General features: G+C 46.7%; 2 protein-coding genes across 10 annotated transcripts in view; both read right to left on the reverse strand.

Annotated features, from left to right (window-relative positions):
* Window positions 1–9291, reverse strand: part of adgrg6 (adhesion G protein-coupled receptor G6) — a 61344-nt gene extending 52053 nt beyond the window's left edge. For all 6 annotated transcript variants that reach the window (XM_041064104.1, XM_041064105.1, XM_041064103.1 and 3 more), the window contains exons 1-2: window positions 9151–9291; window positions 4038–4129 (exon numbers count right to left, since the gene is read on the reverse strand). In XM_041064104.1, the coding sequence (XP_040920038.1) occupies window positions 4038–4129; window positions 9151–9152 (94 nt within the window). In that variant the 5' untranslated portion in view covers window positions 9153–9291. The remainder of the gene's footprint in view (window positions 1–4037; window positions 4130–9150) is intronic.
* Window positions 9292–11637: 2346 nt separating this feature from the next.
* The window catches only part of vta1 (vesicle (multivesicular body) trafficking 1), a 37810-nt gene continuing 26506 nt past the window's right edge, over window positions 11638–22941 (reverse strand). The window contains exons 6-9 of one of the 4 annotated variants that reach the window (XM_041064780.1): window positions 20699–20944; window positions 18652–18726; window positions 12138–12835; window positions 11638–11957 (exon numbers count right to left, since the gene is read on the reverse strand). In XM_041064780.1, the coding sequence (XP_040920714.1) occupies window positions 12690–12835; window positions 18652–18726; window positions 20699–20944 (467 nt within the window). In that variant the 3' untranslated portion in view covers window positions 11638–11957; window positions 12138–12689. The other 3 variants (XM_041064778.1, XM_041064779.1, XM_041064781.1) reach the window with 3 other exon arrangements.

A 22941-nucleotide genomic window follows, 5' to 3' on the forward strand; every position in this document is an offset into this window, starting at 1 on the left:
GCTGCTTTGCATCTCGGAAACATTCCTGCAGGTCTCGGTTTTAAACCCTGATGTTGAGGCTTTGCTCTGGCCTCTGTGCGGCCTGTGACGTCTCTTATCACAGTGGGTAAGAGTGCAAAGGTCAAAACGCTCTTACAGAAGCTGTAACTGTTGGAGTGACCCTGGAATGAGGACGGACGACAGAAACACTTCTCTTCATCGTATCTGATGCCGAGCGGCTGCTCACTGACATTTCACTGATACCTCAGCTAATTCTCTTCAGCAACACAAAGATCCTAAAAATACCCCGTCTGCCCCTCAGACTCTAATCCTGCAGATTAGCTGGCGTCCATCAACCTGCCCTTCTCTGTTTCCACCTCTCCAGCCTTTCTCGTGTTTCTCTCTCATTCTTTGACTTGCATTCCTCTCTCCTCCCTCACTCATTCCTCACTCTCCTTAAGCCCTTTGTTGCTATCTGTCCACTGCTTTCTGTCCCGGTCCCTTCCTTAGCTGTCCACCAGCTGAACACACTGCACACACTGAGGGACCCACAGGGAGGAGCTGAACCCCCCCCCGTCCCCAGGTGAACGCTGACTCACTGTCCCAGGTGTTTGTACTCCTCCCTCTAATCATCCTCTTGTCTTTCACTAGAAGATAATTGAGAGAGGCATCCAGGGGGGAGGAGGTGAGGAGGAGGAGGAGGAGGGCAGAGAGGAGAAAGGAGGTGAGTCAGCAGCAGGACTAAGAAGCACTGTGTGAGTGTGGACGTCGACTCAGAAATGAAACGGGGACAGAACGTAGGAAAGAAGAAAAGGGAATGATGGAGGCAAAAAGGAGAGAAGAAAGAGGAGAAGAAGATGAAGGGAGAGAACAGCAGTAAGGAAAAGACACAGAAAGAGAAAAGAGAAATGAGAGATGAGGGGCGGACAGCAGTCTGCCTCATATAACCTGGACTGTCCTCAACACCAGCACACGCCCACGTCATGTTATGAAATCTGAAATATGTATGGACAGACCGTCCCCTGTCTCATCAGCAGGTCTCTCACACTGTCCGTCCCTGCGTCTCTCAGGAGGAATGACTTCAGGGAGGAGGACGGGAAAGTTTGTGTTGTTGCACAACGAATTAAAAATCACTCCATCATGAAAAAGTTAATTAGCAGCTGTCTCACGCCGTGCGTCCCCCCCAATCAGCTTCAACCTCTCGAACATTCAAACTCAGACCTCTGTGTCTCTCCGTCTCATCCCCATAATCCCCCTGAGTCCAGGATCCCGTCAGTCTCTGCACTTTAACAGTTTATGAGTTTGTGATCATGTTTCCTTCAGACAGAGCTCGAAACCAGGAAACTCATTCCAACCCATCAAAGATTCACCACAGGAGTTTCATTACTGTGCAACAATCAAACAGTGAAACGGCACTGAACTAACAGAACAACAGAACCTTCTCACAACCGTGTCAGAGGACATGATGAAGGTCGTGTCCTGTGTCCTGTACTGGAGCAGCAGGGACGGACTGCTGACTCTCTCCCTCTCTCTCCCTCTCTCTCTCCCTTTCTCTCTCCTTCTCTCTCTCTCTCCCTCTCTCTCTCCTTCTCTCTCTCCTTCTCTCTCTCTCTCTCTCTCTCTCTCTGATGGATCTCAGTTACAGTTTCCTGCTCTTGTTCTGTTCAAACCTTCAGTTTATCTACTGGTCAGCAACACACACACACACACACACACACACACACACACACACACACACACACACACGTATATATATATATGGTCATGCTCATGCTCACAAACCTGTGTGTGTGTGTGTGTGTGTGTTGTGGTGTGGTGCTGCTGGGAACTTTACGACTGTGTGTGAACCGCTCGGTTTGGCCTGAGGCTGCTAGAAGGGTATGGAAAGTACATTAAAAACACACACACACACACACTCTCACACACAGACACACGCGCACACACACACACACACACTGTACCATCTGTGTCTCTCTCTCTTTCTGTTTGAGTTTTTTTGGCGTAAATGTGGAAAAAGCAGCAGCCAACTTCTCTCCGCCTTCTGTCTCCTTCCATCACAACTTTCTCCACCTCCATCTCTGAACATAGCTACAACAGCATGTAGCCAAAAGTGTGTGGACACCCGCTCCAACAGTGTGTGTGTGTGTGTCCTCTCCTGATTCAACATGATGCTCTAACAAATGGTTTTCCCAGTTTACTGTGGAAAGAACGTTTGGTTTTCATCTCTGGGATGGACTGGAACTCCGACCAGTATCACCAGTATCAGTGCTGGACCTCGCTGCTCTGGTGTCTGACCTGCAGCAGCTTCAACATCTGGTAGAAAGACTGAAGCCAGAAGACTGGACTGCTCAGGTGTCCACAAACTTTTGGCAGAGACAGAGCGAGAGTCACTTGGCTTAAAAATACATTTTTAATGAAACACTTAATGAAACAGTGTGTGTGTGTGTGTGTGTGTGTGTGTGTGTGTGTGTGTGCGTGTGTGTGTGTGTGTGTGTGTGTGTGTGTGCTGCAGGGCGGTGCTGGTGTCAGTGTGTCACTGGGTCTGTGCAGAAAGAAAAACAGAAGAGTCACACACACACACACACACACACACACACACACACACACACACACACACACACACACACACACACACACACACACACACACACACACACACACACACACGCGAACAACTGATCAAACAAATCAAAGCTCGACTAAACAAACAACTGATTCACAAACTTCAGGAACGAGCAACTGATCAACAATATTATGATCCAATAAATGAAAGGATGAATGAATGAACATTTACCTGATGAACTGATGAAACGAACAAACCAACAAGTGAATGAATGAAGCAGCTGTGCAGTGAAGCGTGGTAAGAAACCGAAACTCAAACCGCCCAGTTCCACACAACACGACAAACATGTGCGACCACAACGGCTGCGTGAAAGGATGAATGTTTGGAATGAACGACTGAAAGCGTGAGGCTCCAAAATAAAAGCCCTCACGTGACATGTGACTGCAGGTTTCTGAGAGCTGGGACTTTTTCTGCCACATGACGAGCGGTTTGTTAATGGAAGCACGAAGAAAAGGAGGCGAGCGCCGACACACGGAAAATATGAGGAAGAATAAAGTGGGATGAGGCGAAGAGGAAACAAGTGAATGGAAGGTGGAAACACGGGAAGAACACAGATGAAAGATGGAAATCATATAAATCAGTGCTGTCAGATGAAAACGCTGCATCTCTGAGGAACTTCCTGTTTCATTTTTCTTTTTAATGGATTTTTCATCGGATCGTTTTCATGTTGCCAAAGGAAACAAAAAATATCCCCGCACTTCCTCCAACGCAGCATTTTCACTGAGCAGCAGGAACACATGGAAAACATGGGAAAAACAAACAAACAAACAAACAGACAAACAAACAAAATGGGGATGAAGGAAAAAGCACGAAGGTCAAACAGCAGCAGCTGTGCAGCGTGTTCACATGGTCGTGACAGAGACTGATCGTCACATGTCAGACGTCTGACCTGAGCAGCTCCACCCTCTGCACCTGTAAACCCTCACGGTCGCTTCGCACACAGAGAATCGTTACGTTTAATCATTCGTCGATCGTTCACACACGAAGCTGCAGAGGATTTTACTCCCTCACTGAGTCAGAAGAAGAAGAAGACGTTTGCTCTCACAGCTGTTTGTTTCCGAGGAAACGTTAACACAGTGACAGGGAACACTCCCCTGTGAGAATCAGCTGACCTGAGGTCAGTTTCATCCCCACGCTCCTCTGACGTCTCCGTCCGTCCGTTTGAACGCTACGAACGTTTGTCCTCACAGAAGTTTTACGAGTTTTAGACTTCTAAATCTGAGGAAGCTCATGTCAATGCAACGTAGATTTTCAGTTTCAGAGAAGGCGGAGCCAAAGTCTCCACCTGTGTCCTGACGGAAAGACTCCTCTCTGTCTCTGGTGGACAGCTGTGAGAGCAGTTCTGTCTCATTTCTCCTGGTCAATCAAGGACAAAATCCTTCCCGTTCAGCCCAGGTGGAAAACACGATAAAACATGGGAGAGGCGTGTTCCTACCGTGTTTGTGCAGAGTCATCCACAGCAGCACGACTGGGACAACGTGACGGAGCCTCCACCTTCCTCCTCCTCTGCCACTGGTACTGGACTCCCTGAGGAAACAGAGGAGGACGTGAGTCCGTGCACTTCCTGAACTGATCTCAGCATGAAAATCAACAAAGCATCAAATCAAGCAGCCAATCAGTGACCGGGCATCAAATGATGTGTGTGTGTGTGTGTGTGTGTGTGTGTGTTTTCAGCCACAGGATCACATCCCAGGAGAGCCAATCAAAATGCTCCATCAGGCAGCAATGATGCTGTTACACGGACACATGACACGGCCTGATAATGAGATGATGCTCGTCTGTGAAAGCATGAATGTGTTTAGATCTGAGGAAGACTCTGAACCGACTTCATCATCCACCTGCAGCGACTCCAGGATCATCACACTGGTTCTGTTCATACCCACACCCCCGTCTGAACCACAGACGGGGGTGTGGGTGTGAACCTGGTCTCAGGTGTTACAGTCCTGCACTCTGACCACTGTCACAGAGAGACACAGATTTCCACTGTTAACCAGCCAAAACAAACAAACAAACAGTGGGACAGACCAGGTCAGTCCACAGCGGGACGAATCAGGACGGTTCGGGACGAAGGACACGTTTAATGTTGGCTCTTAATCTCAGATCTGATCTCAGATCTGCTGTCAGCTCTGTTCTTCCTGCTGTTTCCTGAGCTGATGAATGAGAGACGTCGACGTCACGTCCCAGTACAAAGTCGCCGTGTCTTCACCTGGTTAGTTTCCGTTGTCTTCCACCTGACGCTCTGATCCTCAGTGAATGTGAAGATAAACCCGTGGTGAACGTCACCGAGCTTCAGCCGCGTGGCCTCTGTGCTCAGGTTGGACACATCAGCTTCTTCTGTACAGGTGTTAAATTACCTGGACGTGGGAGTCAGACCACAGGGGAGGGGTCTGACTCAGCACATTTCCCAGCTACGCAGCGTCGCAGTGTTTATTTACTAAATATACAGTTTAACACGTGTGAAATCAAACACTGATCAAACTCAGACCAACAGCAGAAGCCCCTCCCACCACGTTCCCAAGAAGCAGAAAAGATTTCAAGGAAACAGGAGGCTGATTACGATGCACGATTACATCAGCGTACTGTTTTCCTCACTGCTTACACGACTCGAACGCCTCGACAAGCTCCGGTCAGACCAGTCGGACCGCCGCGACCCGGGTCGGCCTCTGAGTCCAGGTCACACCTGAAGGTCAGAGCTGATCTGATCAAAGCAGCACATATCTGCGTGCATTCTGAGGGAGGCCGGAGACGCGGGGACGTCCAACATGTCCGACACTCAGTCAGAGATCACATTCTTCAGCCTTCCCAACCATCTGATCCGTAACCATGGCGATGTGTCGAACAGCGTTAAGCCCACAGCCTGACGCTCGTTTTGAGAGAATGATGAACCGCTGGTCACAAAATGGCAGCAAGCACCTGAACACACGTCCGTGAGATACCTGATGCGTCTTTAGCGTCTTTGCTAGCAGGGGTCAAAGGGCACGTATGCTGCTTTAAGCTCAGTCTCGGCTCCACTTAGACGTTATCACATCATCCAGACAAACTGAGAAGGAGGGAAATGACCTCATCTCTGTACGACCTCCTCTGCTTTGACCCATTTCCACCCAAACCACCAACTTTCAGAGCCTCGATGGACCAAAGCTAAACGCGGGATCTGGTATTTTATTTGGCCGTCGACACTTTGACTGAGATGACTTCAGCATTTAGCTGTTGCTGCTGTCGGCAGACTGTAAAACACAGAAGTGACAGCTGTGTAATGTCAGAGCCATAAAAACAGACGGGCAGCAGGTAACGGAGGCGTTTAAATATTCTGTTCGTTGCTCTCCCACACGAAGACAGAGGACGGAGGAGTGAGACTTACTGAACTTTTGATTTGAAGTCATTGTTTTTATTAACTTTCCCTGGTCGTGAGGTGAACGTGGACACACAGCGTGTCCATCATAAATATTTCAAAGTGGCGGAACAGAACTGGCTTGATTTCATCGTCCAGCTTCGTGGCGTCCAGCTCTGCAAATTCATGCAGCTCCTGACATTAAAGAAAACTCGCCTCTTTGTCAAGTCATGCGTCTTGTTTCCTTGTTTCCTTGTTTCCCCTCCTCCCGCCTCCATCTCCAGTATGGAAATGGGAGTGAATGACAAGCGGAGCGAGGTCAGCGAACAAGGCTGCGGACGCCACCACATAAAGAGAGTGATTCATGTGTCTGTGGGGCTGGACGGCAGCCTGCAAGCCCTCCGCCTCGAGTCAGACATTTTGTGGCCCAGAAGTCCTGGATCTCACAGCCCTGGATCTCACAGCCCTGGATCTCACAGCCCTGGATCTCACAGCCCTGGATCTCACAGCCCTGGATCTCACAGTCCTGGATCTCACAGCCCTGGATCTCACAGCCCTGGATCTCACAGTCCTGGATCTCACAGCCCTGGATCTCACAGCCCTGGATCTCACAGTCCTGTTCAGGCTCTCACACTATAACAAGCGAGAAATTCACCTTTAAATAAAGAAAAAAAAAGCGACTGAGCTTCACAGCAGCAGCTCTCAAACTTTTTCTGTCTAAAGAAAAAAAACTTTCATGCCTCTGATCTCAGACTCCTGCAGGCCAAGTTCAGTTTTTCACAAAACGTTAATAATAGTAATGTAATATATATAATATTGGTAAAATTAGAGATGAAACAAACCTGATTAAATGTTTTTAACATCATCCACAACATGAATTTCATGAACCGACAAATTAACAAATCACAAACATGTCAATGAGCAACGTGAAATTCCAAAGACATGTTTAAGGTCATTTGTATAAACTCTAATATTTATACTGGTGTAAAGCTCAGATATAAATCTGTAAAACCTGAGATAAAACCTTCGCTCAGTGATAAATCACAGAAAAATGAATCAGTCTGTGCTGGTGAAGCCTCCACATCTGATGAGTCGGAGCACTTTTCTGAACAGTCTGATTTTAAAGAGCGTTGGTGGAGGTCTGAGCTTCACTCGGGGCCTGCTGGGAAAAAAACGCAGCCAAGTTCCTGTCAGACTGTAGGAGTCCTGTGAGTCTGAGCGTTTACATGAAACTGGTCCAGTCTGATAAATAACAACAGACGCCGGTTTGAAGGAGAGAAAACTTTAAAGATGCAGGAACTGATGACGGAGGACAGAGGACGATCGCCCGACACTCACAAATCTGATCATCACCTTTTACAGCTGCTGTGTCTGTTAGCAAACACGTTAGCAAACATGTTAGCAAACAGCTGTTTGTTTCCACGCTCGTCTGGAGTGTTTGAGTCCAGTTTGTCCTCTTTTAGCTCGGTCTTTGGTCTCTACCGGCTCAAAGCAGCACGTTTCCTGTCAAACCCATTTTAGCAGAACTGTTTTCAGTAGCGTGTAAACGGTTTTCAGGATTTAATGTTTGTTAGGATTCAGATCCACTGATCAGGATCAGACTGAACCTGCAGGCGCACTCATCAAATCCTCATTTCACTTTATGAAACCACCTCAGACCCTGATCCACCTCAGACTCTGATCCACCTCAGACTCTGATCCACCTCAGACCCTGATCCACCTCAGACCCTGATCCACCTCAGACTCTGATCCACCTCAGACCCTGATCCACCTCAGACTCTGATCCACCTCAGACTCTGATCCACCTCAGACTCTAATCCACCTCGGACTCTGATCCACCTCAGACTCTGATCCACCTCAGACCCTGATCCACCTCAGACCCTGATCCACCTCAGACTCTGATCCACCTCAGACCCTGATCCACCTCAGTCTCTGATCCACCTCAGTCTCTGATCCACCTCAGTCTCTGATCCACCTCAGACTCTGATCCACCTCAGACTCTAATCCACCTCGGACTCTGATCCACCTCAGACTCTGATCCACCTCAGACCCTGATCCACCTCAGACCCTGATCCACCTCAGACTCTGATCCACCTCAGACCCTGATCCACCTCAGTCTCTGATCCACCTCAGTCTCTGATCCACCTCAGACTCTGATCCACCTCAGACTCTGATCCACCTCGGACTCTGATCCACCTCGGACTCTGATCCACCTCAGACCCTGATCCACCTCAGACTCTGATCCACCTCAGTCTCTGATCCACCACACACACCGTGTTTTGTGGGCGTATCACGTTCACAGGTTGTGTAACACCTGGCACCTGAAACAACTGTGTCTTTGATGAAGTGGAACTTTAAAAACATGTCGGTCTAACAGAGTTTTCCACAGAAGAACAGATTATTTTATCCTTATTTTATCAGACAAACGTTCTTATAACGTTCTTCAGCTAACCTGGTATCAACATTACGTCCCTAAAATATTCAAACACAGATCTGTGTGTCGATGCTGCGTCGACGACTCCGTCTTATTCCTCAGGTTTAGTCTGAAACATCAGTGATGAACAAAGTAAAGTTTACATCACATCACATCACATCACACAGACACACACACACACACACACACACACACAGACACACACACACACACAGTTTTTCCAGTGTCCCTGTAAACTAACAAATAAACAAAACAAACATAAAATGGGATTTTTATCCTTTTGATTCTATTTTTATCTTAAAGTTAAAAAGTGAACTTTTCTTTTTGCTGAGTCAGACCTCAGGTGAGAATCACACACACTGAAGATTTTCACTTCTGTCTCCGTCACACTGACCTGGAGTCAAAGAGCACGCGGACACAGAACATCTGTCGGAGGTGCTGAAGATGAATTTAGATGAAGTCAGTGACTGTGGTCGAAGTGTCCGGCTCATACATGAACTGACCGTTGAGTTAAACAACAGAAAACTGAGGCGCGTTAGTTTGGATCAAACTGAAGTTTCAGACGGAAAAAACTCAACTTAAAGACTCGATGTGTGCAACACAGCGACGCTTCAAGGCATTTCAACACAACACTACACAACACCACACAACCAGACCCAACGAGACGTTGCCTCCGTCAGCTCCATCACACACACACACACACACACACACACACACACACACACACACACACACACACACACACGCTCCCGCTCAAACATTTGCTTCTCAGATTTGAGGACTCACATGGTTTCACTGGAGCGGCAGCTGGTCCCCCTTCAGGATCATTCTCTCCTCGGTGTCTCCGCCAAGTTCGTCCGCGTCCAACTGAGACTTTCGCTCCAAATCCACTTTTGCAAAGAGCAGAGCTGCGCTGACGCGCAAAAGTCTCCAAAGTTTGGAGAGAGACTGAGAGAGAGGGGGAGACAGAGGGAGGAGAGAGATGGAGGGAGGGAGGAGAGAAAGGGAGGAGAGAGAGAGGGAGGGAGCGGCTCCCGCCCCGTGGGTTCGCTTCACTGATCCGGATCTCCCGGCGGCGGCGGCGGGGTCCAGATGCTTCCACTCAGAGAAAACCTGAGGAGACGGGTTAGGAGGCGCAGCGACGTCAAGCTGGAGAAATGAGAAGATATGCTACACTTCCGGCTGGGTTATCAAAATAAATCTAGCCTGACAGCTCTAGGGACTAACTTTCAAAATAAAATGAGTCGGACAGAATAAAATGAATTTACCTGGATTAAAGTTTTAAATCTGAATTTACTGCGGATGAAAAATCAGTTTTAAGGCAAATTAACGTGTGAACTATAAATCAGATGTTAAAAATATGTTTGATGAGACAAATATAAAACATAAAATACTTTTAAAAAAAAAACATTTTAAGAAAAGATAAGATCCTACTGACAGTTTGTCACTGAGCTCTGATGAAAAGTGCCTGAATAAATAAAAGAGCAGTATTAAGAGTAAAGAAGAAGAGAGGGAAACAAACAACAGGAAAAAAAACAGCTTCATCACTGAACAATATTTCTATCAGAGCGTCGTCTGTGACTGAGAGTCACACAAACACCTGCCTACAGGTGAGTCACAGGGAAACAGATGCATCTGTCCAGGGCTGCTCCCTCTTTCCTGTGGCATTAATCGCTCCTCATACCGTCCATCAGCCTGAGGACACGTCTCACTTCAGCCTCACACTCAGACAAGTCCTGACAAACACGAAGAAGCAAAGTGAGAAACGGTTCTTCTTTCTTCTGTTTGTTGTTTCCTGTGAGCAGGCAGAGTGAAGTGGTTCAGCGTGAAACTCCAGCTGTCGTCAGTCGCACAAACCAACTGAATCCACCTCAGTTATGATGAATTTACTGTGATAAACGTGGACGGTGACGACGGAGAATGAGCGGGAACAAAGAGCGGGAACAAAGAGCCTCTCATTTGCTTTTAAGCGTCGATCTTCCCGCCTGATAACGGCCTCAGAGCGGAGCAGAGATTTGCATTGAAATGCATCCCTGCAGACAAACTGTCCATCGTTACCTGGGTCACACTGTGTGAGGAAGGAAAGTTTGATTTCACCAAACATAAAGTGTGATGATGATGAAGAAGCAGAAAACACAGTGAACAGAGCTCAGACAGTCACAGAGGTGGACACATCACGTCGCCCTGCGCTGCATCACTTCCTGTACCTCTGAGTCTGCTTCAGGCTCCCGTAGTTTCTACATGTGAACCAAACACGAGCCGAAAAACAAACCTCACTCTACAAAAACACAATAAAATCTGAGGACAGAGACGGACGAAGAAAAGACTCTGATTATGTAACATTCATAAAACGAAGACTTCATGTCCCTGGCACAAACTCGCAAAATCCAGCCTGTTTTATTAGGGGACTGAGGACAGCGTGCAGAGACTGGAGTCCCAGCACCAAACCTAAAACACGGCTGTCAGGTAAAACACTCAGGTGTGACATAAAAATCTAAAATCTGTTTTTTTTTCCTTCTAAAAATAGAAGCAAACACGGACAGAAGACGCAGACCGAGAGACACGAAATATACACGAGACACATGAGAAAAACATACGTCTGATCGGACAAATCTGGACCGAGGAGGACGGATGGACAGGGACAGACACAGACGTCCTGTTCATTAGATTTCTCCTCTTTAAGCTCAGTGATAATGAAACTTTCAACTGAGGATTAAAAATAAAAAAGATTCTGAAAAGTCACTGGAGACTAAAGGAAATCTGTTTTCACAGCTCGCTCCTGCTCACTGGTTTTACTGGGATTCTGGTCGTCATGTGATGTGAGCCAAAGAAAACAGAGGCTTTTCCCATCAGGGACGTTAAAGATAAAAATATTCAACATGGATTCTTCTTCAGTGTGTGAAAGTTCACCACATTCAGTCTCATCACCAACATCCTGAGGACCAAACAGCAGCTGTGAATAACGACACCTCAGCATCACGTTGGACGTCACGTCAAACACGGAGCGGAGACAAAGTTCGTTTGGACACTGGAGACGGAGTCAGGTGTGTGTTTTACAGTGGCACAGTGTGTCCCAGCCTGTGAGCAGGTTCCCGTCCTCTGAGACGCTTCAATCACAAAAAGCAAAGAACAAATAAATGAGAAATAAATCCTCTGACATTTAAACCGACAGATGAAAATGGAGGAAAGCTGGAAACACTTCATCACGTCTGGAGCCAACTTCAAATGAATGAAGTTTGGAGTTTTTAAAACACAGCGAGTCAACATCACACCATCGTTTCACATGTTTTATTCAAACCGCCTCTGACTTCGACAGGTGACGAGATCCTGCAGCACAAACCAGAAAAGTCCCACTAAAAGAAGCTCAGAGAAAAACCAGCACCGGCGTCTGAGCAGTAACCAACAGCAATAATCAAACACATTAGCAGTAAAAGACTTCAGGACAAAAACCTCCATGTCTCCGAAAAAACAAAAGTCTAATGAGTCCAAGTTTTAAACTGGATGTCGAATAAATTCTGAACTTTTTACAGAGAAGAAAAGACAGAAACAGGTTTTCAGATTTTCCTTGTTGTGGATGTTTGTTGTGTTTGAGACTGAACGTGATCTGGAACATGAACGTGATCTGGAACCTGAACGTGATCTGGAACATGAACGTGATCTGGAACCTGAACGTGATCTGGAACATGAACGTGATCTGGAACCTGAACGTGATCTGGAACCTGAACGTGATCTGGAACCTGAACGTGATCTGGAACCTGAACGTGATCTGGAACATGAACGTGATCTGGAACCCGTGGTCACAGAGCGTGTGAAGGATCTACCTGCTCCACAGGTGAGTCTGAAAGCTGCTCGCTGACTCAGCCTGTTTCTTCTTTTTGTCCTTCTTGAAAACCTTGAGTTCAGGTTTGTTTTTTTTTGTTTTTACAGAAAAGGAACCGAAATTTGTTTTAATGGAAATTTACCAACATTTAGTGTCATCAGTGTGTGACCATACTGAAAATCTGATCAACTGTAACTGATCAATAATGATCAATAATGGGCTCTACAGACAGACAGACAGTCACAGACAGTCACAGACAAGGACTGTCAGTCAGTCAGTCAGTGGGACACAGTGTCAGACACAGGCAGCCATTGTTGCAGACTGATTTCCATCATGTCCTCTGACGGCGAGCTGAACAGCTCTCTTCACTGTGTGTGTGTGTGTGTGTGTTGCGTCCTCGGCTCGCCGTGGGCCAGATCAGTGACAGATAGAGCGGCGCTGCTGGGGAGAAAAGAGGGGGATGGAGGAAGGAGGGATGGAGGGATGGGATCGGAGGACAAAGGCTTCATTCTTTGCCGGTGGTCAGGAGTTTCAGGGCTTTCTGGAGGTTCTGGACGGCCGTGCTCACGTCCTCGTACTGCAGGGCGCTGCCCGCGTACTTACAGTACTTCTGAGCCTTGGTGAAGTCCTCCGGCGAGAGGTGAACACCACCTGGAGGGAAGGAGGGACGGAAGGAGGGGCGAGGGGAGGACAGAGGAGAGAAAAAGAGACAGATTGGAAGACAACGAGGAGACAGGAAGAAAAAGAATGAAAAGAAAGAAAAAGAAGGACGAGGGGAAACAGAGGACAGAGGAGGAAACCAGTGAGATCAGAGTCAGATCAGTTCATCGACAACCACCACACAACCACCACACAACCACCACACAACCACCACACAACCACCACACAACAACCACCACACAACCACCACACAACAACCACACAACGAACCAGGAGACGACCAGAGAGCGACTCCTGACACCGAGCCTCTGAGTCTGAGTCCAGCAGCACAGACCGAGGACTGAGGCTCAGGTCACTGCACAGACACAGCACAGCAAACCGTCTCGTCCAGCAGTTTAAACTCTGCAGTGGTTTCAGGTTTAAAGCTTCAGTGAAGACGTGAAATATAAAACCAGCCTCAGTGGCTCTGACACTCACAGCAGCTTAAAGCCTGTAAACACTCACATCCACACATTAAACCCTGTCCAGCTAAAAGAGTCCTCTGCTGCGCGGTGAGGACGTCCACCGCAGCAGGCGGGGCTGAGTGCCTGGCTCAAGGGCTCTCAGAGTCGAGAGGCTGAAACGAAGCAGCTCTGCTGAGATTAATGGAAATCTGAGACATGTTTATAAATGGATTCAAATAAAGACGAGGGACACTCACTCACCAAGGCGACAGGTGGACTTCTGTCTTCTAACACGTCCACTGACAGAATGAGGTCATATGATCAGTAGAAAACTGATCAATAGTGTCAGTAAAGTCCCAGTAAACCCGTCAGGACACAGGAGGACACAGGAGGACACAGGAGGACACTGGACGCAGGTCTGATCGGGTTTTTAAAAAAATGTAGTTTCTCTTCTTGTGCAATTTCTAGGAAAACTGTCCGTTAAAACACGTGTGACCTGCGTCATGGAAAGTCAACACCGCCAGCCCACAATCACCTGTCAGCACTGAGGGGATTGTGGGTAATTTATGATGGAGAACAACCTGCTGCAGAGCTCAGAGGTCGCTGTGATGTGAACTGTTTAAAGAAAGACTCGCCTGTAATCTGCCCGACGACAGGACAGTCAGTGTGGACACACAACCTGGTCACACACAGTGTGTGTGTGTGTGTGTGTGTGTAGCTTCCCTTTGATCAGCTCTTATTACTGTAGTATTTAATAAAGAGAGACCAGACTTGTCCTTCAACCTCCCAGCGTCCCTCAGAGACAAACCCCTCCCTGTGAGCTCATCAGGTCCACCATGTCTCTCGCCCTCCCTCCCTCCCTGTAAACCTAAGACTAACTTTAGCTCCACGTCTTCACGTCTTCATGTCTTCAGTATAAAAACACGGGTGATTTAGTGATGACACACAGGCCGAGCTCGTCCCTCCACTTCTCTGTTCCCACACCATAAAGTCCTGGACTCTGGTGTCCCGGGTCACGTGGTTTAGGAGTGAAGACTCTTTCTCTCGCTGCAGTCACAGCTCATTTCTTTGCGTGTCCACATGAACGTCCCTGGTTTATGTTCAAACTGTAAGACACTGATCCACACGATTCCCCTGGACATGATGACTCTGTAAACTCAGAGGGGACAGACACAGGACAGGACAGAGCCATGCAGAAGAATTCACCCCCCCATCAGTGTGTCTCCTGTTTTGTTGCGAGGGGAGGGGTGTTTATGATGCTTCCTTCTTTATGGATTTTAAATCACTCTGGATTCGTGTGTCCAAATATTTTTTCTTTCACGCATCAGATAAAAAGTGACTCGTGCTGCAACAACATTAGTGAAACAATGAGACGGGCCAGGCACTGGGACGGACTTCATACGGTCTGTCCGTGTTTTACATAATCACACACTGTATTACATCATTTTGTTTCTGTGATTAATTATTGATTAGCTCTCCGTAGGACGGCTCCTCTCTCCGTGTAACGTCCCTTTAAATGAAGGATCTGTGTGAATAAATGAACCTTAACCTAATTTTTTTTTCTTTTTTCACTCTGTGTTTCTGCAGCTTACTCCGCTCACAGCCCTCCACCCATCTGTCTCTGGAGGACGGCAGCTGAGCCTGCAGGAAACACAACATCTTACAGTGGCTCTAACATTATAGAATATATACAGACCCTCCAGTGAACACAGAGGCAGGAGGAAAACCCCTCATACAGCCCTTCACAGATCCATCCTGTAGAAAATGTCTGTTCTGATTGACTGTCTGAAGAACTGGAAATGTTTCTCCTCTGTCTTTCCCTTCATTATTTCTTCTATCCCTCTGTCATCCCTCTGCTACATACATCACCAGTCACTTTCTTTACAAAGACTCAAGCACCTTTTGTATATAGTATATAATATTTATAACCTGAGTACTTTTTGCCTTTGTTTTTTCTCCTTTGTGTTTTTGGATTGTATATTGTTATTTTTATATTTTCTGTTACTGCCGTTTTCTACCTTTTTCTATATGCTGCTGTAACAATTGAATTTCCCCGTTGTGGGATGAATAAAGTCTATCTTATCTTATCTTATCTTTCCTCTCTCAGAAGAAGGATCAAGTCTCCTCTAACTTTGTTGTTGTACACCTCCTCACGTCTCTGTCTCTGTACCCTGATGTCTTACGTCCTTTCTTTCCTTCTCTATCCTCCTCACTTCTTTCGTCTCGTTCAACCTCCTCCCGTCCCCAGAGGACTCTCTTTGACTCGGCCCATGCCTCCGTGGTCCTCCCACCCCACCCCACCGTGCTCCGTGAGCTCCCCATATCAGACACATCCATTTAAACAGCTGCACGTTTCCAAGGCGACAGATGACTGACAGCACAAACTCTAAACACATCACTGCGTTCAGAATAATGTTCAACAGCTTTTCAGCAGATCCTTCATGTGTTAGAGGCACTGAGTCTGAGACGGTGATTTCTGCCTCCGGGGTCCAGAGCCCACGGGCTGTTTTCAGAAACCGTGACTCTGGATAATCTGCAGACTTCGCTGTGAACAGTTTTCATTGGAACTACTTTCTACATATGAAATAGTCCCAATGAAAACTGTCCTGTGGATGTTTAGCCCTCTGATATCTCCGAACCGAGCCAAGTCAAACCAAAACCATCTGCCGGGCTCAGCAGCAGCGGCGGCAGTAAAAGAGGAATTATGCTCCGAGGTGAACCGAGCCTTTGTTTTTTAAACGGTGGATTAAATGAGGATTAGTTTAACAGTGGACGGACAGTTTGTTAAGTAAACCCTCCACCTTTACACACACTACCTGCTCTATCAGGTCAACCATCACCTGAAAGCAGGAAACTCAGAGACTTCTGAGCACAGAATAACTATTCCAACACCTGCCAAACGCTTTTCAGCGTGAGTTATTCACACACAGCTGTTTCACAGCTTCACTGAGGACAAAGCAAAAAGCAGCAGCTGGATTCAGTCGGTCAGGATTCAGTATCGTAAACTGGCCTGAGAAAACAGACACTGCTGCCGTGATTTTCACTGTGGCTGACGGCAGTAACCACCTAACTACCACTCGGACCTCCTGTGTGTTTGTGTGTCTGCTGGTTTATTCTGGGCCGGACTAACCGCAGCAGGCAGTGCTTAAACGCTCCACGTTCCCTCCGCACCGCAGAGATCACGCTTCTCTCTCCGAGTTAATGTCGAGCACATGAAATAAGAACGACGCCAAATTATTCTTCTGCTTTAATGTGAACATGGTGAGGCCCCACCAAGGACCTCTGAAGGTCCCTGGACCACTGTTTGAGAACCAACGCAGGCAGAGGGAACACAGCAACAGATAATGTCTCTCTTGGCTTAGAAACACTCATAAAACTTCTCTGCTCTTAAAAATGTCCTGGAGGAAAAAAACGATTGAATAATGTTGCACCATAAGCCCCTAATCTCTTGGCTGATTCCTCTTCTCCTCCAAAAGGCTGGAAAAGCCTTGTGAATATGCTGACTGCATCCTCCCAAGGATGGGAAGTCTGAGAGGAGGAGGAGGGAAAATAGTGGAAAAATGAAGTGAGAAAGTCAGCAGAGAGACGGGAGACGGCCAGAAACCACAGCGCTCAAAGAGGAGACGGATTTGGAGACGCCTTCAAAAAGGTGGTGATAAAAAACATGACCCGAGCAGTCATCTTCCAAAAGGTCACGTTATCATCGGAGATAAGAAAAGTAAAAGAACCAATGTGACGGAACAAATGTGTGCTGGTGCAGCCTCAGCAGCTCGTTAGTGTGTTACAGTAATCACCGCTGCAGCTAACCATCATTCCTGCCATCCGTTCATCTTATTTCTGAGCTGTTTCATTTCTAAAATGTCAGAAAGTAGTGACACAGATTGTTCAACAGACACCGAGCAGAACACCGAACCTGTCAGCATGTGCAGCCATGATCAACCTCGCAGTCTATCAAATGTTTCGTCCAGCAGTCTAAACCCCACAGACACTGAGTTTATGGTGCGTCTGAGAAGCTGCAGAGAGTGTGTGGTATTTCCTGTAGATAAGTGACTCCAGCACAACAGGAGAACTTTGACAGAACGTCCCGCTCCATCGTTTCTAACTGGTCGCCGCACCTTCTCCACTGCGGACACCACAGTTAGTGCTGTGAAGTCTGATGTGAACATGGACACAGAGAAGAGTCTCATCTGTTCAGTCATCAGGGTCGATTAAAGAAAGACAACAAACAGAACAGAGTTCCACAGATTAAATGAGTAAGCTGATTAATAAAAACCTGCAGACTCGTGTGCCTGTATGTGTGAATGCAGTGAGGTGAGTGAATGATGGGGAAAGGATGGAGCTTCATGTTCAGACCTCCACCACTCCCTCCTGCTCAGCGTCTCTCCCTCTCTCCCTGTTGTTCTCGCTCTTCTTGCGGCTAACCACCGGCAGCTAATGACAGGCCAGACAGCGACCAAGCGGCCGTGGTGTGGTTGTAATCATAGGTTCGATGGCAGACAGATGACTGGTGCAGGGACCAATCACAGGGCGACCGTCACAACCACCGCCATCTCCTGCACTGTCACTTCTTCAGTGGTAATCAGAGGTTATTCTACATCCTGTGGTGAACACACTCACCTGATGTAACACACACACGTTTTGTACAAGCAATGCTTAGAGGAGGCGTTCATCAGTAATAAATAAATAAATAAATAAAGAAAGACAGTCACTGCCACGACACATCTGTGGATCTTTTGTTCATCTGGAAGTTTTCTACATCACTTCCTTCTACATTAATCCAGACTCATGAGATGATATGAAGACGAGTGCAGGACATACTTATGTTAGAGGTGAACACACAGCAGATGGAGAGGGAAACACAACGACAGAGACTGTGAGAAAAGTGTATTCTGTCTGATGTGAAAGGTAAAAGCAGGTTTGATAAACCAAAGAGAGAATTAACCACATAAAAAGAAAAGAAGTGAAAGTTTAATGAAGCCAAGAGGGAAAATAACGGCGATGAAACTGGATTTAAAGGCCGTCAAAGTTTGGGATCAGCCTCAGGAGTTTGTTCCAACTATGCACGGCTTCACATTTTTGGTTTTTACTATAGGAACAGACAGATCTCACATGAGCACAGAGGCCGAAAGCATGAAACGTATTTTGGCTCGTAAAGTACAGAGACAGCAGCAGTGTGTTAAAACCAGATCTATACCAGAGTGGACACCAGCACAGAGACCAGAGCCGGAGCAGTGAGTTCATCTATGAGCTGCAGCTCTACGAGCAGGTTCAGGGCAGTTAACAAAGCCAGAAGAGAGAAGGGACATTATCTGTGTGCAGTTTATCTTATATATCTATGATATATAAGTGTGTGCGTGTTCTTACCCTGCTGCTGGGCGTTGAGCAGTGTGGGGTCAACAGTGGGCACTGATCGGGGCATAGGCACAGGTTTAACTCCTTCTGCTGGTCAACAAAAACACTTCAGATTATAAACTATACTGTGACCGATAAACACTAAAAGAAATACTGAATAATAAATGCTAATAACGACGCAATGATTCTTCAAAGGCCTTTTAACAGTCACTTGTAAAACACATACTGGACAAACTGCAGTGAGTGAGACAACCCTTCTCTAGCCCTCCATCGTTTTTGTGCCTGAAGCGAACGAAACCTTAACCACAAAGTCGTCAGCACCGAAAAAATCTTCTGTAGTTTGGCTCTGAATCTGGAGGTTAATGGTAAACCTGCTCCAGGACGGACAGACAGGAAACAGGTGTGTGTACAGACCAACACAGTAAATTCACAGCGCAGACAATCAGGATGACATCATTTTAGAGCGACTGTAAACGAAGAATAACGACGGATAAGCTTGTGGGTACATTTACAGCCCGCCTCTCTTTCCCACGTACTGAGGCCCGCCCACATCCTGCAGCTCCATGTGATCGATAACAGCCCTTCGCTATCAGCAACACTCACAGGCGGCGAACACACACCTCGTCTGTCACCGACGTTTCCATGTGACTGGACGAGCACCAAGGTCAACCTCATTTCACCTAATCACCTCTCCCTCACCGCGGGGATGTGCCGTGTCGTGCCAGCCAGAAAACCTCCGACAATATGTGAATGTGTGGGAAACAACTCTTTGTGCAGAAGCTTGTGTAATCCATAATCACCCTAAATAACGTGTGTGTGTGTCTGTGTGTGTGTGTGTGTGTGTGTAAAGCACGTACACACTTTGTTTGTCGACACAGGAAGTCAAAACAAAATTTCCTTTCACCCGTGCACATTAATTCAGGAGGAGGCAAAAAAAAAAAAATTGTGTTACATAACCCTTTGTCTTCACACACTGATCTGCCACAGGGGAACAATTACACAGGCAGGGACACACACTTTGCATTACTCAGTATCTTTATGTCAACCTCCCAGTTATTACTGAACTGTACATCGGCTCCAGAGCAGAAGTGAGAGGAGTAACATCCTCACTCGTCTCTGCATCCTCAGGAGGTCAAGTGCAAACACTCAGACACACATACATACACACACTCACAGCACTTGGTGAAGAGTGTGTGAGGCAGTCTCCCAAGGAGGTGTGTTACTGAATGCAGCGCCAGAGAAGAGTAAGGCTGTCACGTACTGCGCGTTATCAGGGGAAATCAGTGAGAACGAGGGATTACATGGCAGATGATAAGAACGGCTGGTCAATTAGGAAATTACAGTGCGTGTGCTTCAGCTCAGACAATAAATAATCCGAGAATAACGGGAACACTGTTCCTCTAACGACTGCATTATTACCATTATTTTCTGTCTGAGTGAGTCACAGACACCTTCTTTTCCAGGGAGCTTCAGATAAAATCCGGTCAGTGAATCACAGCTGGGCCTGGAGCTGCATGGCTCCCTTCACTGAGGAACTCCAGCCAATTAGGCCAACACCTAAACGGCAGGGTTTCCAATCAGCAGGCTGATCTGAATAAGAGCAGCTGCTGCTGTCGACCAATCAGAGACGGTCTCTGTGGCTCACTACAGTCTCACTCAGCTGGTCTGCCGCTCCCATTAACATTTACCAGTGTGACAGTGAAGCTACTGGCATGCTAACGTGTTCACAGCGACAAAGCTAATGTGTTGATTTTCAGCAGATACAGTGCCATTGCCGCCACTGCAGTTTAGCATGTTAGCATGCTAATAATTTACAGGCTAAACAGAACAAACAGCTGAGTCTGGTGGTAGCATCATTAGGTATTTGGTCATAAACCAAAGTAGTTCATGAATGAAAAAGAAAGAAACAGTTCATCCTGAGGGGAACATGAATGCCTGAACCACATCTGGCGACAGTCCATCCCACAGCTGTCAGGATGTTTCACTTTGGACTAAAGTGGTGGACGGACCACTGACTGCCATCCCAGCAGTCCTGCTGCTAGCGTGGCTAAAAGCATACCTGCGGGTGGTGGCAGCTCGGCTGGAGTGTTGGCCGGTGCGTGGGCCCCCGGTGGGATGTGGATGTTGTTGTAGGTGGTGGTGGGGGGACCCGATGGCCCCAATCCTGGACTCGGAGTAAATCCAATTCCTGGGGAAGGACCTGGATGCAAGCTCTTGTCCTCATAGGACTCAGAAGGAGGACCACCCCTGAAGGACGCCCCATGGGAAGGACCCGGGCCTGAGGAACCTTCAGCTCCGAACTCATCTATCAGAGAAAAGAAAGACAAGCAGAGTGCTGAGATTGTTGCACCGCTCACGTTTTCGTTTCTGTGACATTCTGACTGCGTACTGAGTGTGTTTATTCTGGGTGGGTTTCAAAAAGCTAAATTTAAGAAAGTTCAAACATTAAGCAGTTCACTAAATGCTCTGTGGAACACTCAGGAGGATTTCTTTGGCAGAAAGTAGCTCCAGTGAAAACTGCTGGCAGCATTTTCTAGAACATCGTTTATGGAAAGTCACATTGCTGTGGCTTGGTTCCTCATCTCTGATTTTTCCAACAGATCAAATAGGTCTGGTTGTATGTTCACACATGGCTGAGTTCCCAGCTGGAGAACAAACGACTTAATTAAAGCTTTGTAGATGGGATTAAGACGGGATTAAGCCTGAATAAGACGGAACTGCAGGACGATTTCACTCCCTCACTTCTTGTTCGGGGTGTTGACTCAGTGAACAAACAGGCGAGGCTGGATTAGAGCGGGAATTACAAACTCTAAAATAAAATCTACAAAGTAAAGAAGCCGGCACAATAAATGAATATGTTCTCAAATATGAATATAAATCAGTGTGCAGAGATATCATGTCCAAGATGTTGGACTTAATAATATGACATTGAACTGGAAGTGCAAGTGATGTATGATAAGAAAACAAAAACATGACAGGTGGTGCAGCAGACATCTCTCAGATGAGCCACAGAATAATGCCCTAAACCAGTCACTGCTAACTCCTGACATGCTGGTGTAATTGTTCCCCCTCAGCTGAAGTGTCAGAGTCTGAAAAGAAATGAGACACTAAGCTCTGGAAATGAAGCTGTGCCGCCGCAGCAGCGTTGAACAGATCGGCGGTGAGCGGAGGAGATAAACCTCTTGGCTTCACTCGGTTTCAATCACACACTAAAAATTGTTTCCTCATCAAAAGCACATCAGGTGAGGGGGTGTTCAAAATGAGTTTGGGTGCAATGATTAGAATTTATTAGAATAAGATTAAACTGCAGCGACAGAAAACACGTAAATCACATTCATAGATATTAAATCAGAAATTGGCTTTGGATGAGGAGTGGGACATGAAGCCGGGGCTCTCTCAGCATTTTAACTGCTGCGGGGCTGCACAGGACTGGATCAGCCTCTTTCTGCTGCTCTCCTGGATTCTGGACAGAAGAACATGTTTGGTACTTGTTGCTGACGTTGCCCAAAACTTCATATCTGTTCTTGACCACATCAAAAACCATTTAGAACCATTCAATGTGAAAAAGGTGGTGAGAGCGTGCATGTTGTCAGGTATAGGTATTTCTACAGTGTAAGGAATTCACTGTCCTGAACATATTAAAAACTATTTAAATTATATCACATTAGAAATTTTCAAACAAACCTTTACACCTCCACTGATACTCATGCTGAAGGTTAAACCCTGGATGTGAATCGCAGTCGTGTTTAAGTTATCGGAGAAAGTTGTGCCTCAAAACAAAGACAGATTCCTATAAAACACAACAACGGCTCAGAAACAAAGCAGAGAGACGCTTAGAGGAACATGCTTAAAAAAGTAAAGTGTGACAGAAAAAAGATGGAGCCTGTGGTGTTTTCCTCTTCTGAACATGAGCCTGACGCTGGAGACTTCTCTCAGCAACCACACCTAACACAAAGAAAACATTTCTCGACAGCCAAAGATATTTTGACAGATTAAAAACGCTGGAGTGGATTTGCCGACACAGGCTGTATTTGACACCATGTTAAACTCCTGCCTCTGTCATTACTGCATTACAGGCAGGAAGGCAGACAGGCATTAGCAGGAGATCTGACACTTAACAAACACTCGCTGGAATATTTCCTCTTTCATCAGGTTGTTAAACTCTGTTTATCCAGAGAAAGTTAAGTGAGCATTCACACTCTTTTTCAGCTTCACTTTCAGTCTATGTTCTCACATGTGGACACACACACACACACACTATGACTACATCCTTCTACTGCTGAAATGTTGTTCCTGAGGCAG

Source organism: Toxotes jaculatrix, chromosome 19 (assembly GCF_017976425.1).
Source record: "Toxotes jaculatrix isolate fToxJac2 chromosome 19, fToxJac2.pri, whole genome shotgun sequence".
NCBI classification, from domain to species: Eukaryota; Metazoa; Chordata; class Actinopteri; family Toxotidae; genus Toxotes; species Toxotes jaculatrix.